The sequence below is a fragment of the Corvus hawaiiensis genome, chromosome 30 (assembly GCF_020740725.1).
Source record: "Corvus hawaiiensis isolate bCorHaw1 chromosome 30, bCorHaw1.pri.cur, whole genome shotgun sequence".
Taxonomy (NCBI): domain Eukaryota; kingdom Metazoa; phylum Chordata; class Aves; order Passeriformes; family Corvidae; genus Corvus; species Corvus hawaiiensis.
In genome coordinates, this window is record NC_063242.1 from 18,470,039 (window position 1) to 18,497,355 (window position 27,317).

A 27,317-nucleotide genomic window follows, 5' to 3' on the forward strand; every position below is an offset into this window, starting at 1 on the left:
GCATGTGGATATGGAAATAATTATTTACCCTCACATCAAACCTCCTGCCCATTAGAAACCTCTAGGTGCATACAGGTGAGCTCCAGCAGAGTTCCGTGCAGTGTTGCTGGATATGGGACAATGGACATGAGGGTGAACCCCGATGTGCCAGTGTTGGCAGCATAAAACCAGGTTTGTGAGATCGGGGAGGAGCTCCTGAGTCAAGTCCAGCTCTGTTTTCTCTCAGTCACTGTGTCAGATTGTTGGGGTCCCTCCCCTGCCGTGTAGCCCTGGGAGAGGGGCCCTGAGGGCACAGACACGGGGTTCCCTGTCCCTGCTCAGCCTCGTTCCCATTGGTTGGTTTGTGTTCCCTGCGCGGGAGAAGGACCCTTGGTCCCGTGACTGGGACAGTTCCTCGGCAGAGCTCCGGCCATGCGGCTGGAGAAATAAACATCTCTGAAACAGCTAGCAAGAATCTGTCTGTCCATATATATTTCCTTTCCACGGGACTCCTGGTTTGAGATATGCGTGTTGCAGGATCCCCACTGCAACAAATGGTGGAGATTTGTGAGCAGAACGATCCCCGATCCCTAAGCGACTGATTTGTGTGAGTAAACCCTGGAAACTTTGGATTCCTCTTCTTGGTTTTGCTTTGCTATTCCATATCTGAACTATGGAGGAACCGTGGGAAGACTCTTGGCTCTCAGAGCCGCATATGGACATTTATCTTAAACTTAAAATGATTCTTGAACAACGATTTGTAAATTTTAGCTTGATTCAAGCTCAAAAAGAACTGAAACACTTCCTGGCATGGTTGTTTAAGAACTTTTTCTATGTTTCTTGGGATTTAATTCTTACCAAGGGCTTTTGGAAAACCGTTTGGACACAGTTAATACTGGAGTCAAAATATATGCCGATGGAAGAATATTTTCGTGAATATTATTTAGTTACTGAGACTGTTGAGCAATGTCAGCTGTGTCCTGGTGAAGGGAAGCGTGGCGCAGGGACCGTGCGGCCCAGGCCACGTGCACCGAGCGCTCTGAGAGCAGCAGCGAGGCAGTTCCCGCGCGCGGGCGGAGCCACGCGAGCCGCAGTGTCGGTGGCGGAGCGAGGCGCGGCGGGAGCGGCGGGACCCGGCGGTGCCTGCCCGGTCCTGTGCAGTGCGTGGTGGAGCGAGCCCCGTGAACGCCCGACTGAGAGGGGCGGCGCGCGGGCGGCGGCTGGCGGCGATGGCGGTGGAACGGAGCCGCGCCCAGCCGAGACGCGCGCTGGAGCAGGGCGCGGGGGAGTCATCGCTCGGGGGCCCGGCCGAGATGTGGGTGCAGCGCCCGGCAGCGGCAGCGAAGCTGCGACCAGAGGAGGCGACGCACGGAGAACTGAGCGGCGTGGCCCGGCCCGGCCCGCGCAGCCCCGAACGCGACCCCGGGAAGAGCGCGCAGGCACCAGCAGCCCCGAGAATTCCAACACGGGAGCGACCGAAGGAGAGAGCAAAGACGCAGCGAGACAGAAAACAGCAGCCACTCGAAAAAAGGAAAAGATCATAGCAACTAAGACCTTAGGGATAGTAAAATGGTATAATGTTAAGCAAAATTATGGTTTTATAACAAGGTGTGACAACCAGCAAGACATATTCGTGCATAGAACTGCTATTAAAAAGAATAACCCTGAAAAATGCATCCCAAGCTTGGGAGATGGAGAGGTGGTGGAATTTAATATTGTACTAGGGAGAAAAGGGTTACAAGCATCGCAGGTCACTGGGCCTGATGGTGTTCCTGTAAAAGGCAGTATATATGCAAAAAATCGTAGTCATGTTAGACAGTATCTCCATTGTAAGCCCCCCCTACAGTTTCCCTTTCCTAATCCCACCTTTCCCTTTTACCCTATGTCCTATTACCCCCAGTGTATTCCCAATCCGTTTTTTCATCCATGGTTTCCCTCACAAAACCATGCTTTTGCCAATTGTTTCCCCAAAAATCCCTTTCCAATGCCGAGTGGGGGATGAAAAGGGGGAGGGAAGAAGTTAAACCCTCTCCTGCCTCAGTTTCCCCACAAAGCATGCTCAGAGAATTCTGTCTCCCTTCTGTCAGCCCTAAGATGTTCCAGAGAATCTGTTTGGACATTTAAAGACTCAGGAGGGTGGCTTGTTTTGTTTTGAAACTGTTCTTGTTATGTTTATCCAGTTGTTTTCATTCTCCTTTTATTAAAATAAAACGGGTGAGGTGTTGGGGTCCCTCCCCTGCCGTGTAGCCCTGGGAGAGGGGCCCTGAGGGCACAGACACGGGGTTCCCTGTCCCTGCTCAGCCTCGTTCCCATTGGTTGGTTTGTGTTCCCTGCGCGGGCAGAAGGACCCTTGGTCCCGTGACTGGGACAGTTCCTCGGCAGAGCTCCGGCCATGCGGCTGGAGAAATAAACATCTCTGAAACAGCTAGCAAGAATCTGTCTGTCCATATATATTTCCTTTCCACGGGACTCCTGGTTTGAGATATGCGTGTTGCAGGATCCCCACTGCAACATCAGATCAGCTCAAATGAACTCAAGAATGGAATGTCTTTCCCACATCCTTCCGAGCTCACTGATGCATCAGATGGGCAGAATTTTAAGAAAACCTTGTCTTAATTTCACTATAGTAAGAGGGGTTGGTTTGTTTGTTTTATTTTTACCAAATGACCTCATATAGGAATATTGGATAGACATATTTTTTGGGTAACTTTTTTAACAATGAACATTAATTTAGTCATGTTAAATCATTGGCTTTGGTCACATTTAAGTGCAGATATGGCAGATACATGTCTTAATAAGAGAAATTGGTTTTCCTCTTTTTTTTTTTTTTTTTGCCTCCCTTTAAATTCCATCAATTTATTTTTCCTCCAGGCTCTGCTACCTCCTCAAGCCCTCTCAGCACATCTGAGCCCATTTAAAGCACATTTTGCTGTCTCCTCTGCTGCTGCTGAGGTGTGCTTGCTGGGGGCTGCCTCCCTTTTACCCTGAGAAGAGGAAAATTAACCACTTCCTAATTGCACCAGGCACCTAGGGGTAGAATCAAATGCAGAAACACTGAGGAGTTACTACCTTGAATTGGTGCTCCTGGCTTTTGAGAAGGATGGATCAAGATGGCATAACCTGATCTGGGCAGTAGCTCACTGCAGGAGGGTCTTGCCACCTCCTCTCCCTGCAGAAGGAAAGGCCCCTGCTCTCCCCTCCCCTGCTCTGTTGAACTCCAGATGAGGCCCAGCTGCCCTAATGGCCTCAGGCAGTGTTAGGAAATCAGCTGCCCCATGCTGTTCTCCAGGGCTCCCAGCTTCCTCTGCTGCAGCCCAGCAGGACCCGCAGCCACTCCGCCCTCTGATACCTCTGCCTGCCCGATGTTGCACAAGCACATCCCTGACGAGCCTTCCTCCTGCTCTGCTTCCACGCTGCAGGGACCAGAGCTCACACAAGCTGTGCTTCCTGAGCTTTGCTTTACTTGGCATTTCCAGCAATCTTGTTTTCTCTTGGCAAACTAGAAACATCCTCTGGTAACATTAACCAGCTTTCTCAGGTAAATCCGTGACAATCCCCGTCTACAGGCAAGTCTCCTTGTATAGATGCCAGGGAAGCAAATCAAATAGCCTTGGTTTGCCAGCACTTTTGCTGTGTGCGTACTGTGTTTTATTATTAGCTTCCCATCAAAATTAAAAGAGTTGTCATAGATTATATACAACATGTAGGCTGTAGAAAACATGGAGAATGAACAGACTTCAAGCAGACGTTGTGCTGTGGGAATTACAAATTTTCTGATTCATGAAGATTGCGTCATTTTCGTTATGGTATTTTAACTAAAGTCTTTTCATTTGAATACATTCCTGAAATCTTACCTTAAGCACATCATAACTGACATAAATAGCAGAGAAATTAAATTTTATTATATGAAATTCAATAATAGTCTGTCATGATTTTGCTTATATTTATGGAAGTATATTTATGGATTTCAGTAAAATCAGTATTTCTGTCACTTAGCTGATTTTCATCAGTTCTTTTTTTTTCAAAGGCACCTGACAGTCTTTAGCGTGCTGCCACCTTAATACTGCTTCAGTGTAACTTTTTCCCTAACACACTTTGTAATTGTGTGTTTGTACTCCCTACCATTTCCACATTTAATGAAAACTTAAGGAAAGGAAAAGAGGATCTACTTATCTGAAGTATTTTACTGCTGAAATAGCAGAATTTGTCATGTTAATGGTTTTTTATCTGGTATTGTCTCTGGTTGGGGTAGGGAAGTGTAGCTGCCACAAAATTTATTAAAAGCCAGTCTGATAGTCAGAGATGGGGAATTATTTTCCCACAGCTGCATGAAGTCTCTGAACAGGGAACTGACCCTCTCTCCCAGGTTAGAGGTGAGTAATTTGATTTGTTTCACGCCATGTATCCAGTAGTGTAGTAATAATTAGCTCTTAGATATTTGTCTACACCAGCAGACCTCAAACATTGCTGGAAGCGGCTGTTGTGATTATTGCCCTTTAACAGGTGGCCCTGAGGACCTTGAGCAACCCAGTGATAAAGCAGGAGTGGAACTCTAGGTTTTGAAAATGCCAGCGTATCTTCTTGGCCAAAGTGTCTTCCTGTTTGTAGGGCTAGGTGACATCTAGTGAGGGGAAGTACAAAGATAATGTTGTAAGTTTTTATACTTTTCTATCTATTGATTTAACTGGGGAAAACTTTTCTCTGTGGAAATCAATTTCTCCAAAAGTGCAGTCTTGTATTCTGAATATTGGAAAATGTTAGATTGGTGTTTCTTTGGAACAAATGTCATTTGGTATAATGATCTAGCGAAGTGGAAAATTTCATATTTCAGTGAGTCTCCCTTACATCATTTTAAAACCTTCCATGGCCACCCTGTTACTAAATGTTTATGTTTGAGAGCCCATATCCTAGTGCTGAGTGCACAAATATAACAGTCTATGGGCTGTGTAATGCCATCCAAGGGGAAGAAAGGATCTACAGGTCTGTTTGTGCTTGAATATTTAATTAAGTTCCTAAACTTGTCATTGATATAAACAGAGATATTAATTGTTAAAGCAGAGATTTAAATTATTGTTATCACCATACAAGTGTAAAGCGTAATTTCAAATAAAGACATTTCATTGCATTTGCTGCATATGGTTTAGAAGTTATTTATTTCTCTTTTATTACTTATATCTTTTGTTGTAAGAGTATGTTTAGATTCTTTAATGGACGGATTACATGTAAATCATACTGTTACACTGAAGACAGGAGGTGAAATTTCTGAAAAGACAGAGAAACTGACCTTCCATGTAATTTCAGTTAATATGAGCAAGAGCAAAAAATCAAGTTACTGGATGTCTTTGTGTACAGTTTCTCTCCAAGTAATGGCATACTGACAAGTAAAAAATCATGTAAACACATTCTTTGACAAAAACTGATGAAGCCCAACTTGATTTTTTAAAATTTGGGGGTTTGTCACATACCTTCTGTATTATACTCTGAATATCCTAAAAAACCCAAATAATAATGATTTTATCTACCCTCCATTAATTTTTTATACCAGGCAGGTTCTTGAGGCTGTTGAGAGGTCATGTATGCAGAAGACACAGAGCAGTGTGCTGGAAATGTGCTAAAAGCTTAGTGGAACAGAAGGATACAGTCTGCCAGACTGAGAGAGAGACATCAACATGTCATTTTAAAACCTTCCATGGCCACACTGTTACTAAATGTTCGTTAGAGGTGTTGTTTCCGTAGCATATTTTCTTGCTAACTTTATATCACTCTCATGGATGATAATAAGACCTCTGTCTTCTTTTGTAAATTCTCTGTGCATGCACTCTCCCATCCCCTTATCAGCTGTTTCCTTTCTGTTTCTAGATCATGGGGAATTCATATGCAGGGCAACTAAAATCTGCCCGTTTCGAAGAAGCTCTCCATAACTCCATAGAAGCTTCTCTGAGATGCAGCAGCGTTGTCCCACGGCCAATCTTCTCACAGCTGTACCTGGATCCTGACCAGCCTCCTTTCTTGCCGGAAGGTAACCATGAAAGTATGGCACATTTCACTTGTTTTTCTGTGTGTGAAAAGGGTGGGGTGTGTTTCATTAAGAAAAGCACAAAAACTGCACAGCAGTTCATTGTGTGACAAAATCTGAATGTTGGGCATTGTTAAGGGGAAAGAATGACATGCTGGTTATTTTAAAAGGAGATATGTGTTGTTGTTTTAAAAGGAGATACTGTTGAAAAGTTTAATTTTCTAAGTTATTTTAATTTTTACTATCTTCTATTATTTTTTCTATTTTTATTCCTCAGATGTGAAGCCAAAGGTAGAAGAGTTGGATAAAGAGTTAGTACATCGCTATTCACAAAATGGAAACCTGGACTTTTCTACCAACCAAACTGTTAATGAAATGGAAGATGAAGAGGAGGATGAAGACCTGTCAGATTCGAGTAGTCCACCAATCCCATACTCGCAAAAACCTGCCCCAGAAGGGTCTTGCACTACTGATGGTTGGTATCCTTTTTTTTGCTGTAGGACCGTCACAACTGATTCTAATGATAATGTGCACTCTCTACAGTTAGAAATTCTTGAGCTAGAAGATCTGAAAATACAGTTTGTAGTCAAAGCCTTAAATCTGACAAAATACGTATTAGAAGGACTTGTTTGAGGACGTAAAGTTTTGTGTATCACTGGAAAGCAGTGTCAAGGACTGGCTGTGGCACTTAATTCGTTTCTGAAAGCCTCTTTTTGTCTGTGGTTATCATTGATTTGTCGTCCTCAAAGAGGTTACCTGAGTTGGCATCACTATGGCTGGTTCTCAGTCTATCCCTAGGCTGTTCTTGGAAACATTGGCAAAGCTGGATTTAGTTGCATGGGCAGAAGGAAGAGTTTGGAGAAAGAAAATGGAGAGGACACTTAGTGTACTTTCTGCTGCTGAGGTGATAAGAGGGTTGGTAGTGGAAGCTTGTCTGTTTTGTCTTCCCCATGTGCCTGCTGGCCATTGCTTCCTTACCCTGAGCTGTCCTGATTTGTTGTTGCTCAAGATGAGCAAAATTGTTGACAATACTATATTTTTTTGGGTTTAAATGTGTTAAAGAAAGGGCCATGTCATTATGCATGTACCTACTTGTCCAAAGAAAAATTGGTGTGATTGGTTCATCTTATCCCAAAATTGTTCTATTCTGAAGGTTTAACTGCCTCAAAAAAGGAAGATCTACTTGTATTTATTGGATGTGCTTCTTGTAAAAACATCTCCCTGCCAACTTCAGACACCTGTAAATAAGAAACTGTTCCCACCAGGTCCAAATGCCCTTCTTGACATTTTATTCAATATCCCCCTGAATCCTTGTGCACAGTTCATCAAAAGCTGTAATTTATAAAATGGTTTCGAACCTTACTGAAGTGTCTGGTTATATGAAGTGATAGAAGTAAGTACCAATAGCTGGTAATTCTTTGATATTTTCGGGGGGCATTTAGTGGCATGTGTTGTCATCTTTGCCTTTTCCACTTCCAAATGCAGCTTATCCGAGCACGTTTACCCTCTGTAACACTGCTGCCCTGTAGCACAAAGAACAGAAGGGCTGGCTGGCTGCTGTAAGAAGCTGGGGAATGTTGCTGGGAAAATTTGATATTCACACAGAAGGGTGTTTTCTATTCTTTGAAGGCTAGTAAATTTGAAGGAGGAGAGAAGGAGAAAGTATAAAACGATGTATTTCTAGGAAAGTGTTCTCAGTTGAGGACAAGTATCAATAAAGTCTGCAAAATCTCCTGTGGGAAGCAGGAGCAGTAACTTTTTCACTTCACATATTTTATGTATGTGTAATATTAAACTTTTTAGTATGTCCTGGAAAAATTAGACCTTCCGGGGCAGGTCTGTGTTTTGATTTTTATCTATAAGTCTTTTATGATCAAAGGACTCTAGAAGAAAGTTTTGTGTGTTATATCTGAAGAATTTTAGGGTTGTTCATTACTCATTTTTAAGTTTACCATTCTGAGTTTACAAAATCTGCCTTGCTCTTCAGTGTTCTCAAGGAGCTGATTTAAGAGAGCAATGTTTTTGTATCTGGAAAAGGAAAGGAAAACAGGCTTTTTTCCAAATACTTTTGGTGATCTGTTAGGACAGTTTTACATAATTGTTTAAAATGCCCTGGTTCCCAAACATTCACACTGCAGACCATATCTCAGCAAGATATTAATCTGATAGCTCATCTTTCATCTCATGAATATGCCTTCCAGAGATGTAAGACAGGATCACTACCATTGTTTACATCCCTTATCTTAGTTATTTAATTGCAAAGGTAAATAACATTATGAAGATGTTAAAGAATACTGATAGACTATTTGAACTCACTGTGTTTGGATACTTTAAATTAAGCACGTATTCAATTGCTTATCCAAGAGCAAAACGTTGGTACTAGAACCTGCAGTTTATAGCTCCTCTTGCTGTAAAACCTGTTTCCCTCCTTTTGGATCAGATGGGATGAAATATTTTTCCCTTTAAGGTATTTGTGCTGTGTGCTTTTCCTGAATTCAATTCTTTGTCTTCATACAGGCGCCTCAAATAGGCAACAAAATTCTTGCATTAGCAAGAAGCTGTTCTGAACCGCTTGCTTGCTGTAGCTTTAAAAGAGGCCGTTTCTAATTTGTGGAATAACATTTTATGCGACCTGTGGGAAACACAATAATATCACCTTTCTTTTGTTAGCAAATCCTCAATTTACCTGATGCTTAAAGAAAGGCCAAGGTAGTTTCAGAAGCAATTAGGTAAGCAGGTACTTAACACCTGATCAGTTACTGTGAGGTTACAATAGCAAGTGACAGTGACCCCTAATTCATATGTAATTCTTGGAAGCTAATTCCTTATGCAAATACCCCATTTATTACACTCCAACAAGGGCCTGGCACCCCCCGTGGAAACTGTGTCTTGTTATGTTGGGGAAAGGGAGGATAGATAAAAATTTCTTTTTTAAGAAGATTCTGGCACTTCTAGTTGTTGAGATATGTGGGGATACGTTTTCAGGAAGATGGGACTGGGTTACTTTCAATGAAGTGGTTTTGGAGAATGCAAATGTGCTTCTCAGAAGCAAAAACCAGTGAATTTTCTCTCAAAGAAATGCAGATAATGTCTGTAAAAGTTGTTAATATTTTGATTTTTGGTAAGTGCTCCTGCTATTTGCAAATCCTTAATTGAAATATAAGTGCCTATTCCTTCTTTGAAACAAAGCTGAGATCTGGTGAGAAGATGCTGGTTCTGGTTTTTTTTTAGTAGTTCAGCAGTTTAACTTTGGGCTTTTGCTTTTTCTAATTGCATGTTGGTAAGGGATTTCACAAAGAGAAGTTGGTTTGGTTTAGTGACTCACGTTTTCTCCTCTTGGTACTTAGATTTTCATAAAAGGTACACAAGTAAATTAAGGTGCCATTCTTTCTTCTTTAGAAGAAATGTGTTACTGCCGTTTGACATAGAAATGTAGGTGCCAGCGCAATTAGAAGTGAATAGCTATGAAATGTAAATGAATTTTAAATGTTTTAAGTCTTGGACATTGACAGCACAAGTTCAGCTAGTACTGAGACATTATGTCTTGTCTTTCCTAGTGTGGAAATTATTATTTCTACCAGATAATTAACTACCAATGCAAAATAATGCAAAACAGAAAAGAAAATAAAGTTGGGGTCTCTGTGGTGCTTGCTAGCTAGAAAAAGACAATGTAACAGAGAGAGGGTTAATTCCCCTTCATCTCCCTGCAGTCAGTTACTTGCTTCCAAATCAATGTGTTTTGGGTGGAATTTCCTCATTCAGTTTCAAAAAGCAGCAGAAACTTAAAAGAGTACTTTTCAGCCCTAAAAGTCAAGAGAAAGAAGGATAATGAAAGGCTCTTGAGGTATACCATCTGCATGTCTTTGAAGGAAAATTCAAACCTTTTACTGCACAGAAGCAGATTTGCATACTCTCCATATCTCCTGATGGAAGTAAGTAAGTTCCAGCTGTACCTGGCCAACGTCTGCAGCCCTCCCTGCTTCTCCTGTGGCAGCTCTTGAGTAAGCAAGAGAAAAGCTCATGGAGGCTCTGAGGGTCTGTCTGTCTGTGCTGCCTCTCTCACTGCCCACCCATCCGGATCCCTTTCCCTCTGCAGAAGGGGAGCCAGAGGAAACCGTTTGGTATCAGCCCTGTTTCTTGTCTCACCACCTTAGAAAATGAGGTTTATGCAGTTGCCTGTGAGCTCTGAGCTGGTAGCTGCTTTCTGCCATTGCTGGCAGAGGGGTAGAGATGATGAAGGTAGTGAATTTCAGCAAGATTTGTGAAGTTCAGGAGCTGGTTGGATGACATCAGTGTCCCCAAACTTAAGTCCCCTGGGGCAGCGGAGTAATTACAGTTCTCTCACAGGCTGAACATTACAGAGGCATGTGCTGGTCAGCCAGTCTACACTTGCATACCTCTCTGATCCAGAGATGTCGCCAGCCAAAGCAGAGGAGGATGCCAAAGGAGATTGTGCAAGGAGGGAGAAGGGGGAGCGTGCAAGGGGTCTGAGAGCACTGTATAAGTAAGAGATGATACTGGAGGTAAATCTTAGGTACTGTTTGGAGATTAGGCAGGATGCAGCATTTCTGCAGTCCAGTCCTACATATCCTAAATGGTGGGAAATATTAAGTATATTTAGATCCACAGCCTCTCAGGTAAGAGGCTGCTGTTCCCATGATAGCAGGCTGTCACTGGGTTATGCTTGTAAACTCGTAAAGATGTTGTTTCTTAGGGTTCTCCTGTAGCTTCTCCCCTGGGGACTGATGCAGAATGGTGACACACAGCTACTCCAGGTGTAGCTGAAGTTGTTTTGCTCCTAGCCCTGGGTAAAGCTGAGTCTTTGCTTTCACCTGGGATGTTGTGGAGCACTGCTTCACTTTACTGGGACATCAAAACCCTCAAGTGCTCCAAGGGGCTCGAAGCTTCTCATGTAATATTCACCGTTCTCAGTGTTTTGTGCTCCTTTGGAAAGCAAGTCTGTACTGACATGCAACAACATTGACCAGCTTGCTTGTGCTAGTATTGCTACTGCTAACAATTCCTTCAAAAGCCTCCTGTTGGTCACCATTTGTGCTTCTGGGCATTTCCTGGACATTTTTAGGTAGAGACTGGGCTAGAAGCTAATTGTGTAAAAGCACAAGTGTTGAAATCTTACTGCACTTGCTGTTTCAAAATCCTTATCTACAGATTTCCTGTTTGCCCACATTGTCAGCAGTGGGTAATTTTTCTATTTTAAATCTAGATGTGAAGTGATATTTTCTGAGCATGTCAGCTACTCAGATTTCACTGAATGCCTAAGTATTTCAGGTCAGTTTTGAAAACTCAGGGTATAATACCCAAGTGGCATAAACATTTGAATAAGCAAATTTTATTTTGAATGTATCTGTGTTTATCTGTGACAGTTTCTTTCTAAATTACATCAAAAAGTCTAGATAATACTTAGCCTGGTACCTAGTTTTCTATTTGACTAGGATCAATATGTTTTTAATGAACATGCTTTAAGAAGAATTTAACATTAAAATCAAATGGCACCTAATCAGGAAATAACTAATCGTGCTTTAAATATGCAGGTTTAATACTTTCCCCCTAAAATATATGTAAGTTTTTGTTGGTAAGTTATTGATATAATCCACTGATTCATACATGAAAGCTTTAGGTACTTCATTTTAATTCATTGCCTAGAAAAAGCTGTGTGTGAGGGGTGAATCCAAGCTAGCTTTCTATGAGCTGCTGCTAGGACTGAGCTGATTGAAGAACTAAAGAAACCATTCAGCCTAGAACTGGTTCAACAAATTGTGGGTGTAGGCACAAGACTGCACCTGTATTGGACCCTGTTTTCAGCAAGCTGCTGCTTGTCAGGAAATTCATGCAAGCTGATTCTGTGCATTCCACTTTGCACAGGCTCTGTGCCTGGTACAGTTCTGAGATAAAGCCAGAACACATTAACTTCCATAGTTTTTGCTGAAGTTGCTATAGGTTTTGGCACAGGAGCTAAGAGCACAGGCATACGTATCTATAATGGCTGAGGTGGCTATTGGTCAAGCTGTGGTCACATTGTGTTCCCAGATGCTTAGACAGTGTGTTTCTCCAGGATTTTTTCTTCTTCCTTAAAATTTCTGTGACAGTTAAGGACTACATGAATAATATTTTAAATTAAGTGTAAGTAATAGGTATTGATAGCTGAAATCTTAATGGCTGTTGAAGTAATTTCAAAATTAGTTCGACAGGCTCTTTTTTTTAACTGTGATCTTGTTTCTTGTGATTATGATTTTCTTTATTTATTGTTTATTTAGCCTGGACACTGCTCTGGGTTGCCTTGCTATGCTTTCTGTGTGACCCAGCCTGCTACTTGCTCATTGCAGGACATAGAACAGCAGAAACTCTCTCAGGTCCCCATTTTTGCCCACTTTTGCTGCTTTAGCCCTGCATTGATTAGAAGCCCATGAACAAATGTTATGTCCTTATTTTGTGTGCATATGTGTATTTGAGTGGGGAAAAAACTTAATTGAAAACTTGAAAGTTATGCAGTCCACTGAGACTTCAAGAGACTCAACTGGAGACTTCAAGAAAACATGATTCACATATCTAAAGCTAGTGAATTATTTATTTGCTGGAATTCCTAAAATGTGTAGAGAATTTAAAATTTAGATATTTAATTATTTTAATGCAATAAAATAATTTTTAGTAGCCAGTACTAAACTTCAGTCATCATTTTTTATCATTATTTTTTATTATTTAATAGTGTTTATGTATCAATGCTAGCCTTTTACGAGCAACAAAGACAAAATTGTTTCTGTTGAAAAAACTGTAAACTTAAGTTTGGGAAAGAAAAAATAAGCTTTGGCATGTTTTAAGACCTGTTTTCTATTATTAAATCCCAAGCTTACCCTCTTATTTTGGTTCTTTTTGAAAAAATTGAGTTTTGGAGCCATTTGATGTCTAGTGTTTGGACACTTAAATTTCTTCTGTGCCTGTATATGTTCAGCATATTTAAAATAATGTTATCTATTGTCTCTGAAACCCTCAGCTAGTGGTTCTGATGAGATGCTATCTCAACTTCCTCCATTTCCCTTAAAAAGGATATATTAAAACTTCAGTTACAGCATCAAGTTGTGAAGCCCCATTTGCTTTCGTAACTGATAAAACGAGGAAAATTAAATGAATTCTTTTGAAGAGTTATCATTTGCTTTGCTTTGTTTTGTAGGTTTTTGTCAAGCAGGCAAGGATTTACGGTTAGTATCTCTGTGCATGGAGCAAATTGATATCCCAGCAGGCTTCCTGTTAGTAGGAGCCAAATCTCCCAACCTTCCTGAGCACATTCTAGTCTGCGCTGTTGACAAGCGGTTTTTGCCAGATGATCATGGAAAAAATGCACTTTTAGGTAAGAGATCTTTTTTCCTTTATAATAATTCAGAGGGAAAAAAGCCAGTTGAAAATTATCTAATGTCATTTCAGCTAATAACCTTCTATTAGAAATATGTTGAGGAGAGGACTGATATAATCAAATCAAATCTGTAGATGGACCTGCCTTAAAAGCCCATTTTAAAACAAGTCCCTGATTCCACAATTAACCACAATTGAATCTTGTGGATTTCTGTGTGGGCAGAAGTCAATTGCAGCCCTGGCATTCTAAATGTGAACTACCCATATACTCTTTATCTCTGCTCGAGCTTAGAGCATTTTCATTTAAGAAGAAATATGCTCGTGCAAGTATTGAAAATGAACTATCTATTTTTTGGTGGATTAAGGGATGAATTCTGGCCTTGGCTTCACCAAGGTCATTGCTCTCAGCAGAAGTTCTGGGAGGAATTTGCTTCCCAAAACCCAATACATAGGGACACTTCCCTCCCCCCGCCATTATGTCCTAATCTGTTACATTTATGAAGTTTAAAATTTTAATACAGCAATATCTCTTGGTAATTGAAGACAGGCCTATGTGCACCTAGATTTCCTGCCTGAGTCACAACTGGTACACATTTTAACAAGCTAGTAAAAGTAATTTAATGTACTTTGGCTCCTTTAGCCTGTTTTGAATTTACTCTTTCATTTCTCCCTCCTGTCATTGTTCTGCCTAGGATATATTCAGAAAGACCTTTCAACAGGAAAGAAATTACAACAAAGGATAAATACCCTGATTTAATTGCACTGCTTGAATTCTGGTCCAGACCAGCAATATTTTGTGCAACAATTGGAAACAGCCTTGTTTTGTGCTTTAATGTTATCTCTCCATTGAATCCATTTGATATGCTACTACACACTGTAAACCTTTGGGCCTGAGGCAGAAATGCCACTGACCTGAGTTAGATAGGGGCTGTGGTGTGATGTGCCCTCGCTGGGTACAGCTGGGGATGTGGGATAACGGGGTACTCTGGTGGACACTTCAGGATTCAGAGGAGCTTCTCCCCTGCTAAGCAGGGGAAGTGTCAGGAGGTGATCAATAAGAGCTATCTGATAGACAGGCAGATGGTGTTTAAACCTGATTAAGTGTGGTACTACTTGTCTTTGTTGGTAAGCCTCCCCCACATTCCCAGCTTTGTATCCATCTATCATCTCTGGTCTCATTTGATAATGAGCCCAGTGACTCACATCTCTGGCATTGCTGATGTATTGAAGTGCCTCAAGGCTTCTGTACCTGGCACCTATGAGCAAAGAACTGACTCAGTAGCTCTGTGAGACCCTGGTGACTGTTTCTGAAAACTGTGGAGATACGTTGGTAGGTCCTGTGGGCTGCAAGGGAGAAAGGAAAGAATGATTCAGTCCCAGGAGAAGCAGAGCAAACAGGATGAAGAAATTTGCTTCTTGGCATGCTCGTCCAAGCTGACAATGAGGCACAGAAAGGCTAAAGACAGTGGCCTAATTAATAAGGGTTTTATGGTAAGGCATTTTGTTAAAAACACTGAATATCTTTGTCATAAACCTATTAATTTGGCTGACAGGTGAATGTCGGAACCAGCATTCTCCAAGGTGTTTGTCATTGTGGAAAATAATGATAGTAGCAAGAATGAAAAATCGATTCTCTTACAGATCTTGAACTGATTAGTAAATGGAAAAAAACCCAAACAAACAAAAGGAAAGCATTTCCACTAGGTATTAATCTGCTAGCACTTTTATAAATCATTATTGATATTCCAGAGAGAATATTTTTTCATTAAAGGTTGAAAGCAATTCAGAGATGAGTGGAATGGCAAGTGAACGAGGGGAGCTTAATTGTTCAGCATTAGATAATAGAGGACTGATTTAAACAACAAAGATTTTAAGACAGACCCATTTCAGAACATGTCTTGTGCTTTGTTCTATGAAATGTTAGACTGGTGCCATCATTATGCCAGATTCCCATTAACATAGCTGTGAATGGCACTGGTAATCAAGGCTGCTTAAAATTCTTAGTCTGGACCCTGTTCTCCAGACTTCAACTCAAAGTTTCACGCCTTTCTTTGAAAGCTTGTTGGAAATGTTGCAGAGAAGCAGTCTTCTGCCTTTGTTCCTAAATTTGTAACTTTCATGAGAGGCTGTAGGGTTTTTTAACTATTTTGAAGCACTCCTAACTTTGCCATGCAAATCTTGACATCAAACGGTTGCTTTCAACACTTTAATAAAATGTAAGGTTCAGCTTACTTGGAAAGTGTTTTGTTTAAGAAGTCTCAGGGAAAATTTATTTGATTTTAAAGTTAATTTCAGTCATATGGAGTCGCTCTGATGGATTAGCCACTGTTTTGAGAGAGATGTCTGCAGTTTGGAACTCATGTTTTTTTAATGTAGAAAAAATAGCTTTTTTTTTTCCCTCATGGAAATTTCCTAGCGTGGCAACATAGTTCTCCCCCTCCCAAGTAGTTATTCTTCTCTGGGCTGTGTAGAGGGGAAAATTGGTGGTAGGATTTTGGCATAAGTCTGTATGCCCCAGAGAGATGGAGGAGTTTCAGAAGAGCTAAGACTGACATGCATGTGCTGTGCCTGCAGAGGCTGGCTGTCTGGAGGCCTCCAGTTGCTTGGAACTTGGGTGTGCAGGTAGGTTTAGATGGCCTTATTCCTAGCAGATAGTACAAGACATTTAATCTGTTTGTTTATCTTCTGCTTCATTCTTCCAGGATTTTCTGGGAATTGTATAGGCTGTGGAGAAAGAGGATTTCGGTACTTCACAGAGTTTTCCAATCATATCAACCTGAAATTAACCACTCAGCCAAAGAAGCAGAAGCACTTAAAGTACTACCTAGTAAGAAGCTCCCAAGGTGTACTGTCGAAGGGACCCCTTATTTGCTGGAAAGGTAATAAAGGTGCCCATTCAATTAGGGATGTTTTATGCTACTAGAGGTGATGTTGAATGAAAAATTGAAAGTTGCTGTTGAAAATGTATGCATTCAAAAGCAACTGCTTGAAGGAAAAATTCTCACTGATTTCACTCAAGTCTGGATTTTGCCAAAGAATTTTAAGTCTTAATAATAACCATGCAGTTGTAAACACTCTTCCATCTCCCCGTGCTTTTGGTGGGAGCCCTAGATCTGCCCATCTTAGACTGTGCAGTCATCTTGGTAAAAAAAAGGGTTACTCACTCTGATGATTCTTGTATGTGCCTGAAGCAAAGTGACTCACAGCCAGGGCTGCAACATTGCTTTTCCATTGATACTCATCTTAGCAGGTGCAATTCAATCTGTCTAATGCCTGAGGATAGCTAGCATGCTGTAAGATTAAAAAAGCTCAGGTCAGTGATCTCAGGGAAAGAAAAAACTTGGGTTGTCCTGCCATTTGCAGTGTTTTACACTTGGTCTTACCTTCTACCAGAGCAGCCTGTGCGATATTATGTGCTACAAGAGGGTACATTTGTGACCCCCAAGGCAAAGTAGCCATGGGGTCTCTTATTGGAGGATGCAGGTTTTTGGAGCTAGAACCGTGCAAAGACTCAAGGAAAGCATGGTTTACCTACTCACTGTCTACCTAGTTGGCTTATATGCAGACTGCCTGATTTTTTCATCTGCGGTCTCACTCACTGAAGACAGAGTTCCATCTGGCCCCTGTTGTTCCAGAAAGGTTGATGTGAGAAGAGGGGAAGCTCTGCAGGAGGACTGACAGACATCTGAAGAGTCACATCCTCATGTGAATAGCAGCATGACACCAGAAAGAGATGGTTATCTCCGAGCAGTATGAGTGATTATAGTTTGTATCAGTTAGTGGTTCAAAGGGATCCTGGCTTCAGCTGCTTTTCTCCGTTACAAGGACAATTAACTACTGCTTTAAAGTGGATGTGGCTTTTCAACAGCATTTTTCACAAAAATGACACAAATATTTTATTTGGTAGTGAAATTCCAAATACAGACAAAGGAAACCTTATTTTACTTTTGGCATCTTTTTTCTGGAACCCTTCCCTGACGCTCGTTGAGTTGGGGTTGGTGTGTGTCCTGGTAAATGCAGTCAGGAGTAATGCACATGTGGAAGAAGCAGATACCAGTTTCACTTTTGGTTATATGCTAATTGCAAGTGTTCTGAGCACCCATGGAAGTTTAGAAAAATCAACCAAGAGTCAACCTCATGGGCATTACTTTGATAGGTTCTATCCCTGTATTGCTGCAATGCATGTGGTAATCTTTCACCCTTCACTTACATTATAGGTCTAACTAGAAGAAGAGTGCTTTTAAACACCCTCTTCTCTTAAAAAAATCCTGATTAGATGTCAGTTTTAAAAATGGACTAATGTGTGCTTTTCTCCTCCCTCAACTCAGTTTTCATCTAGACAGACACTCATAGTGCTGAGATCTCCCTGAAGGTTTGTGGAGGCATATTAAGAATCTGGGTTTCAGCACAATTTCTCCTTTTAAAGGGCAGCATATGACAGTGTGTGTACAGGTTGTGCCACAGAAGTCACTGAGTGTTTTGTGGGACATGTCCAATACCTTCAAGTCTCTTGGAAGCTGCGATCTGAGGGCTCTTGCCATTTTGCAGCATCTGGTCTGTATTTGCCTGGCCCTCTGAGTGGCCCCAAGGGAGGTTTTCTTAATTAGAAGACAAAGTTGACTAAACTGTGAATCCCTATCTTCGTTGAATGCTGCCATTTGCCGCTGTTTGTTGTACGTGCTCTGTGTATGCTCTCAACATTTTGTCACCTTTCACCACTGCGTTGCTGAACTTTGCTGCTGGAAGGCAGGCCCTGTTAATATGTACTGTAGCTGCTTCGTTTGCAGAATGTAGAAGCAGGCAATCATCTGCTGCTAGCCTCTCTGCTAAACCAAATCCTTCGGTGTCACCGTCCACGACCCCAGAGGGTGGATCAGCTAATGGATACAAATCAGGGTTCACTCAGACAGGTAGGAGCTGAAAGTGCTGTAAAGATAACCATTGGGGGTGGTAAGTTACCTCAGACACTGGTGGGTCAGGGATGCTGTAAACAACTGGGTATTTACCTTGAGCCATGTATAGATTACACTGGAGAGGATGCCTTTCAAAATTTGCTTTGGCAAAGGTTAAGACCCAGGTGAGGCTGAAGGTCAGATTAGTCTCAAAACAACAATTGATTTTAAAGTATTAAATGATTTTTTTATTAATTTATTTGATACTGTGCCTCCCTGTCTTTGTTTTGTTAATTTTTTTTGTGAATCTCAAAAAACTTCAATTACACATTTATAGGGAAGTGTTTACTTAGTATATAAACTAGGCTATTTGTCTTAAAAAGGAAAATAATCTCCTTTTAGGGAGAGGGACCAGATTTGATTTTATTTGCTTGCTTATTTCCTTATTTATTTAAATTTTATTGCACACAAAGGTGTACTTAATATAGCAATTTCCCCATATGCATACAGTGGGTTTGTGTTTTGTGAGCTAACAGGTGTCTCACAACTATTCTAGAAAGCTATTAATGTTACACTTAAATAAGGAGAAACTATAAAAATCAGATAGACATTGACTGACAAAGAAGAGCATCTTAATTTCATGTATTTATTTATTTACTGCAAGTAGACAAAGTGCTTTTGTTTGAGCTTTTTTCCTCATTGCTTTATTGCAACTGAATCTATGCTGTTGTATGTTTTTGTGTCTGTTCTGCTATTTCTTGAAAAATTAAAAACAGGAGAAAATGGCCTGTTAATTGTTGTTATTGCTATGAATGTCTGAAAGCATTTATTTCTTTAGAGGAATATGAAATGCAGATATAAAGCAAGATGGTTAAAATACTTTTTCCACTTAGAAAGTTTGTTAAAAGGAATAACAAACAAAAGCTGAACACAGACATTCATATGAAATTGTAGTCACTGATTAGTATGTTCAGAGGCACTTCCCTCAGGTGGTTGTCCCTGTCCCTGTCGAAGAAGCTAAATGCTTTAGGCTTTGGGTAGAATTAATGACAGAGTGGTTTAAACACATCTGCATTTCATTGCATGATCCCTTGGCTTCCAGATTCAGGCATGAGAACTGTGCAGATGCATGAGAACCTATTTATTTGGAACAACAAGAATTCTAATATTTACACAGCTTTGTCTTCTATTGTATCTGCCAAGTTAATAGATACACCTTTCATATATGGCTTTCTCCTTATCACTCCCTGCCATTTTCAGTCTGCTTGGTGTTTCTGTGTGTCACTGTTTGTACTCCTAGGTCAGGCTTGTCAAAACCTTTTCATCTCCTTCTGCTGTTATCTTCTAGTGAAGATAATGCCACATACATACACATGAATCCCCTGTGACTGGGAGAAGGGGGGAAAGCACCTTTTATTCAGTGGCATAAATTCTGACATGTGTCACCTATGATGGAGAGCTTTTCTGACTTTTTCTCTTCTAGATTTTGCATAGCTCTTTCTACTGGTGTTTGCTTCTCGGTTGTTTTAAAACAGGACTACTTATTAGCAGGTTGTTTTCTGAAATTGTTTTCAGTACATCATCAACTCATACCCTTTTTTCCCTTTAAAAGTAGTGTAACTATTTCTGGTGAGCAGTTCAGTCTCTGAGTTCTGTAAGATACATGTAGGTAATTATGGGCATACAGTATCAAAAATTCGGTTTTAGGCAGACACTCGAGAGGGGAAAGTTCAATTCAGGTGTTAAGCAGCTAGAAACAAGGCTTTACAAGAGAAAAATAAAGAATTTTAATAACTGGTATATTAATAACAACAAGTCCTGCTTGGTGTGGTGTTTAAACATATACCAGCCACATCCACATTCACAGATAAAATTTCAAGAAAATGTATTAGAACTAGAGATGGGGAGGAAAAAAAATACCCAAAGCTTCTGGACAGTTTACTTTGATGAAACCTTTAACACTACATATTTGCTACACCATATATAATGACAGACCAGCATCTCCCTCCAAAGGCCCTGACCTGGTGGTGTATTTTGTTAGCCATTCAGCCTATCTCCTGTGAACATGGACAAGGTTTTCTGGTGAGGCAGCAGCAGCAGAGGCTTCTGTGTTTGTTCCTCATGTCAGTTACTCTGTCCGGCAAAGCAGAGCTTCCTCCCACCCTCCTTCACCAAATGGTGTGTGGCCTGAGGGTGAATATGTTTGGCAGATCAAGGTGGTCTTTGTCTTCTGTTTTCTTTAGCTGGCTGTTTTACTAGGACATCTGTAGGTGAACTTAGCCTACTTTGCCTACTTCTTGCAAACTACTTTCTGGACAGATGCTGAGTTAATATTCTTTCACTCTGGTTATAAGAATTTGGATTTGCCAGTGTATCAGCATCCAAATGCCAAATTTTTCTTGAAGTAAATTATAGCTATGAAATGCCTGATGTTAAAGGGACTTAACATGCTTAGAGGTTTGGAATCAGTTTTATACTGGGCAAATATTAAAATTTGTTTGTTCTTCAGTTTATCCTTCTATAAAATAAGATTTATAATTTTTAGCCTTGGTAAAGTGCTCTAAGAAGTTTGTTAATTCATGCAAAGAGTTTGGGCTCAAGCATCCTTAATTTTTTACCCTGATTTATAAATGGGTATATGCTTTTTATAGTTTTATAGACAGTAGTGCTGTAAGGAGGCTATGTTTTTGGGTTCGTTTTCTTTCTGCGCTTAGTCAAGCTCAGCTGTGTCTGACAGAGATTCAGTGGCTTGTTTTTGAAAATCTCAGGTGATGGAGATTCCACAACCTCTTTAGGCAACTTATTCCAGTGCTTATTCCCTATGCTTGCTCTCTGCAAGTTACATAAGCTCTTTGTCTTAGCTTCCTCATGTGAACCATGAGATAATTGTGTTTACTTGCCTATCCTATGAAGCTATTTTGAGGAGCAGTGAGATAGCCCTTTCTACGCTTAAAATGTTTTTTTAATGTGTGTGTGAATGCAAAATATTGTGGAAGAGATCATTCATGGATTCAGTAGATTGTAAGAAATAGAAAAGCCCAGTAAAACGTTTGTTATACCTCCTGAAAGATACATGGTAATTTCTTAGGAGTGTAAAAAAATTGTTAGCAATTTGTGCATAGGTGAGTTTAGATAAATGTGTATATAATAAAAATTATATATATATATAATTTTTAATCATTAATTAAACAACTTGTATTCTCAGATTCTTCAATATTCAGTCCAGCAAAATCATCTGCTGCTGCTGTTAACTTAAGTGGAACACAAGACCCATCCCGGACCAAGAACGTGGTGAAACCTCTGGCTCTGTCAGTACAGCTCGTAGGAAAGGCATTTGCTGCAGGTATGGCTTTGCTTTCCAAAGCACCTGAGAGCCATCATCAGGGAATCATCAGGGAATCATCAGCTTAAGAGCCAAGAAAAGAGAGTGTAATTTTTTCAGTGGAAAAGGGAAAGGGAAACATTCACTAGCATTCTCCAGAACTCTCATATTCTTGCAGTCTTTGGCACAGAAATTTTTGCAGTTATTACTGTCCCCAAGCTTCAGTCTCACCTTGGCTTTCAGACTTAACATACTGGTAGGAGTGCATGTGATATCTCTCTCTGCACTTCCTAAGATATGTAAGAGAGCATAAATGTCACCTCTTGATTCCACACTGATTCCTGCCTCAGTAATTGAGAGCTGTGTGTAGTTCTGCATTTCTAACAGTTATAGTTCCTCAACATAAATTTAGTGGAATTTAGTCTAATTTAAAGGAGTTTTAATATCTCTGGTGTTTTAATTGCTTATTTCTGTATTGTGTGTTTAATAAATTATAACCCTCAACTGCGACATCTAAGTCTCTCACTGACACTCTGTTGTGATAATGTGATTGTTTTTTACTTTAGTCTTTAAGCAATAATAAAAAAATAGCATCACACTTATTGCAGGACAGTATGCTTGAATAAGAAAATATATCCATTTATTTGGTTTGTATATGCACATGAGTATTACACTTTATACATGATGTATTACATCTGCTATTTAATACAATATATACTGTTATGGTACATAATATTATGCTGTATCTAATAAATCATTAACAGTTATGTGTGTAAAATACCCTTTCCCCCTCCATACTTGTGTGATTTTATTTCTTCCCAGCTTTTCAACCACTTCTGTAACTGACCCATGTCCACCATATATGTCCATACGAAATTGTTGACTCAGAGTACAAATGGGGAGCTAACAATGGGCAAGTGAGGTTACTCATGTTTCGTAATTGGCAACCAGAGAGTTTTGTGTCAGAATTTATTTGGATGTCTGCAGCTGGAGAGTAGCATTGTTTTAAGCCAAATACCCACATCTCTAACACTTCCTGTTGCAGCTGCCATCAGCAAGCTGCTGCATCATGTCCTGGTGTTGCTCCTGGAGTATGTTCCTGGGAGCTACATCCTTGTGGAGCTGGCCGATATCAGCAAGGAGCTGTAGTTTCCACTGGCTCTGTGCAGTTTATGCCATTTTTTTTTCATTCTGCAAAAACTGGGTTCTGAAAAAGAATGAGAATGAGTTCAGACAAGTGATGGTAACTTCTTGTGATCATCTATTGTTGTACTTTAGTTTTGTGGCTTGGATACAGCAGGTCATGCTAGAGTGTCAGGCTTGCTGGGACTGGAGGATCACCCTAGGCAGAGGTAGCAAAATTAAGCATGGTTTGTCTCAGTAATGTTCAGGCCATGTACACTTTGCAGCAAACTGCCCTGTCGTCCCCTGCCCAGTGTCCTTTGCTAAGGCTTTAGATGAGAGCCCTGTAGTGAATTACTGTGCACAGCATATGGATGACTGGGGGAAAATTATGTAGATACACACAAGCGGCTTAGAAATGTTTACAAACTGAATTCACGATGTCTGTTTCAAAAAAGATTTCACTGTGTAAAAAAATGTGTCACAAATTCCCAATAGTTTTGTGTTTGTGTAATTTTATATTGTACGTTGGTGGGGCTTTTTTTGTTTTTTTTTTCTTCCACCTATCTCTCCCCACCTTGAAATGTGGACACCCTTTTTCAAGGCTCAGATTTTTCAATCTGTGCCCAAATGTTTCTCTGCGGAGTACATTTCGTGCTTTCTCTGGAGTATGGTTTTTTTCAGTGATGCATCTTGCCCTGTTCTTTTATGTCTGTGTTTGGCTGTATTATTTTGTTTGTTATTTTCAAGATTGTCTAAAGCCACACACTCTGTATTTTATTATACTCAGCTCCTCTTTCACTGCGTGCCACAGATGTTGCTAATGGAAACGCTAATGGAGGAAGAAATAATGCATTGAGTTCTACAGTCTCTCGGCCAGTGCCTCACTCGACATCTCCAAGTCCTGGCTGTGCAGCTGGAGACCAAGGTAAAGAAAACTTCTCTGTTCTTTTATTCTAAGCTGCATGGGATGTTGAGCTTGAAATTTGTGATTTTGTTCTTCTTCTGATTGTAGCTGTTCCTACCATTCAGTCTTTACAGATCCATTTGCTTTTCGGCATGACCATTAATGATAATGCTTAACACAGGTAACAATATTTTTCACATCATAGTCTGGTTTCATGTAAATCTAGGTATGAGGCTCTGGTGCTCTGTGATGACCACTCAACACCAGTGGGAAATGGACTGTGGGCTGGAATTTGGTCATCTGGGAGGACAGGGTTTAGAATTACATTTTCCTTTCCTTCCAGCATCTATGTCCAGTTCTGGACCACCGAAGAAACGTCACCGAGGATGGTCTCCTGGGTCCCCAGTCCCGCCTCCTGGTTTAGCAGTACCTGTTCCTGCAATCCGGCCTTCGACAAGAACAGGTAAAGCTTGAATGTTACCAAGAAGTTTTTTGTTTAAGTGTGAACTCAGAAAGCCCAGCAGCCCTGTGCTGTACCTCTTACGTGGTACACAGCAAACATAACTGATCTTGTCGAAGTCTTTAAGAACACCATGGAGAGTTTTTCAGGTGCCCCAGAGAAGCACACATGATTGCCTGGTCCTTATTGTTGTAATCTAAGATGTGACATGGGAAGTAAAACTACTGTGGGAGAGAGAGGAAAGGAAGTTGCAAGTAATATTACTAAAAATATAAAGCTAAAAGAAATCCACAGTCTCCCAACTGTAACTCAGTTGTTCCAAAATTGTGCAGGTGTATAGATATATGAATATACTTAAAGGATTTTCATTAGCCTTCACCTTGACTTTTGTGTCTCAGTCTGGTATGGGTTGATACAGAAACTGTACACTCTGTTTCTTCATGGGAAAAACAGCTTTATATAATTTTGGCCTAACAAAGGACACTGATAACCACCATGTCATCTTTGGTTAAAATCAGACAGTGAGACCAAACATTAGCTGTGCATGGAAAAGCTGTAGGAGCTTAATATCATGACATAGAATTCCTTATGAGTACTCACCAATATCCATGTGGATACCTCTGTATTATAACTGTTAATAAAACTGTTCACTATTTGAGTACTTTTCAGTTGTGAGATTAAGTATATTTTGCAAAGCAGTAACTTACTCTTCTCTCTATGGAGTGAGCGAATAAGCATCCAAGGGATGAAAAAAGCTATGTCAACATGCACAATGTATTTTTAACTCTGCTTTTGAGGGCTTGGTATGGAGATGTTTTGAAATTACTTTCAGAGATATTCATCACAGGAGGAAGGGTTAGGTGGTAGTGCAGGCCTGCTTACCTGAACAACACAAATTGCAGCTTTTGTCAGTTTCTATCTTCAGAAATCTGCTGAAGAGACATGATATAAGGCAATCTCCCCTTTTTGTTGAGTTTGTCTCCACTAATCTGCTACCTCTGTTGTGTACTCCATTTTCTATGAGTCTTTGGTAGTACTTTTTTCTGTTGGATAAACAGTTTTTCCTGGTAAAACATATGCATTCATTCATCCTGCCTTTGATGTTTTTCTTTTGATGGCATGGTTTGAAAAAGTGGTTGAAAACCACCAAATGAAGCCTAAGAAACTTGTGAAGCAGGCCTTACTCTGAAACCTGATTACAGATTACAAAATTCTTACACTTGGTTTCCTTTACTTATGAAAGCTGCTCATGCTCTTTCATGAGTAAAGCCTGCTTTTTATCATTGTAGTAACTATCTAAGGGCAGCTTTGAGATTTTGGCCTGCTTTTATTTTTCTTATCTACATATACTGTAGGTTGAAGCAGTTTGTTCTCTTGTATTGAGAGGCAGTATTGAGGGGTGGCCTTTTGGCTTAGTACTTGGCTTTGTTTAAAGATGCATATTCAAACCTGTGTTTTGCTCTCTCATTCTCACCAACAATACAGTGGTCAGAAAAAGTTTTATTTTAGGGGTGGGGCTACAGGAGGATACAGGCTCTTCATTTAAATTACTTAAAACTATAGCAGGAAATGCAGAGACCTTTTGAATTTTATTACAGTTAGTGATTTGCAGTAATTTTTTTCTTATTTGTTCATAAGGCCAAATCACAGTATGAGCCTTTTTAGTAATGGAAGTTTCTCTTTATTTTATAGAGCCTCTTTTGTCAGTCCCAGTTCCTCAATCCATGTTAACTGGAATTTTACAGCCTCAACCCATCCCAGCAGGGGAGACTGTAATAGTTCCTGAAAACCTGCTGAATAACTCGGGAGTCAGACCAGTGATTCTGATAGGTAAGTCTTACACTGGGGAATCAAATGCTGCATTTTATACTACTCCATGCTCCCCAGGAGAAAGGGGGTTTTATTTATTTTTGTTGGTTCTGGCAACAGTATTGTACTGGTTCAGTACAATACAAAGTTGGTTTGTCACAGATAGTTTCCCTTAGTTGCTCAATATTTAAAACTAAGAGTCAGGCAATTTTTGGAGAACCTGATTTGCAAAGAGGTCACCACTAGGTTAGATTTATGCAGAACCACTGGCCAAATCTAAGTTTTATACAAATAAGATTTTTGTAAAACCCAAGAAGAGAAATATTTCCAAGTAATGAAAATAGCTTTCCGGTATAAACTATAAACTAAGCAAATGTTTCCTGCAGGATTTATAGTTCAGATCTTGAAGCCCCAGAATTCTACATGAGAACCAGAAAATTGATTTGTACTGACTAAACAGAAGTAAATCATGCTAACTTTTTGTCATTTATAGTCCATAGTTCTTGTAAGCAATTGAGATAACAGATCAGGCTTCAGGCTTTTAAAATCCTTTAGCTGTATAAAGTACATTGTTAACCCTTAGAAAGACAATGCTTTTACTTAAAGAGTATGACTTTCAATGTGAATAATCCTTTCAACCTGAGCTATTTGGGCATACTGTGTAAAAAAAGATGGGTCAGCTAATGCTGCCGAAATTTCAATGAGTGATTTTTTTTGACTCTAAACTTCCTTTAGGTCCAATGTAGTGTAGATGGTCATATAAAGTAGCTTCAGTGACAACAGAACATGCCTATCAGTACAGTCCATGAAATAATTTACCATTCCTGGAGAAATGGAGAAGTTCTCCAAGTCCTCACTTGCACAGATAATTTTAATACACACAATTCCTGGAGAATTAGCAGGGCCATCTACACCAGTAAATCTGTCAAGGATAGGGTTACGCTTCTGGTTTGTTTTGCTTGGTGTTTTCTGGAAGCCGATTATAAAGCTCTAGCATGGTGCTCTAATGGTTTTCAGAGAAACACTTCCTTATTAAAGATGAGGGTGCCTACAGCCATCAGCTTAAGTGCAAATTGAATGCAGCCCTTAGGCTCTTGGAGAGCTGCCATTAAGTCCTCAGTCAGGCTAAATGTTAGTGGCCCTGAGAAACAGCGTCCTATTAATAGTACAGAACCAGATGTACCCAGAAGGATGGATTTGGCAAAATCTCTGTGGAAATGGTTTTTTTTGAAACGAAAAACATTCTGAAGGAAAAGAGGAGTTAGCCTGTGCTCATGTGCTTTACCTTACAGAATAGCATATTTAGTTGTTGATGTTTATTTTACTTGTTTATGAAAACTGAATGGAAAGGTGGCAAAAAAGTGAAATCAATCACAGCAATACCACAGCAGCTGAATCAATGCTAACGTGACTTAATGCTGCTTTTATAATGTTAAGATTAATGT

General features: G+C 40.2%; 1 protein-coding gene across 7 annotated transcripts in view; it reads left to right on the top strand.

Moving 5' to 3' along the window:
- GREB1L (GREB1 like retinoic acid receptor coactivator) overlaps positions 1–27,317 on the top strand; it is a 135,418-nt gene that overhangs the window by 66,750 nt on the left and 41,351 nt on the right. For 2 of the 7 annotated variants that reach the window (XM_048289194.1, XM_048289195.1), the window contains exons 3-11: positions 5,839–6,010; positions 6,273–6,470; positions 13,182–13,358; positions 16,063–16,239; positions 18,133–18,270; positions 21,458–21,595; positions 23,487–23,624; positions 23,947–24,066; positions 25,756–25,893. In XM_048289194.1, coding sequence (XP_048145151.1) covers positions 5,842–6,010; positions 6,273–6,470; positions 13,182–13,358; positions 16,063–16,239; positions 18,133–18,270; positions 21,458–21,595; positions 23,487–23,624; positions 23,947–24,066; positions 25,756–25,893 — 1,393 coding nt within the window. In that variant the 5' untranslated portion in view covers positions 5,839–5,841. The remainder of the gene's footprint in view (positions 1–5,838; positions 6,011–6,272; positions 6,471–13,181; positions 13,359–16,062; positions 16,240–18,132; positions 18,271–21,457; positions 21,596–23,486; positions 23,625–23,946; positions 24,067–25,755; positions 25,894–27,317) is intronic. The other 5 variants (XM_048289199.1, XM_048289200.1, XM_048289197.1 and 2 more) reach the window with 4 other exon arrangements.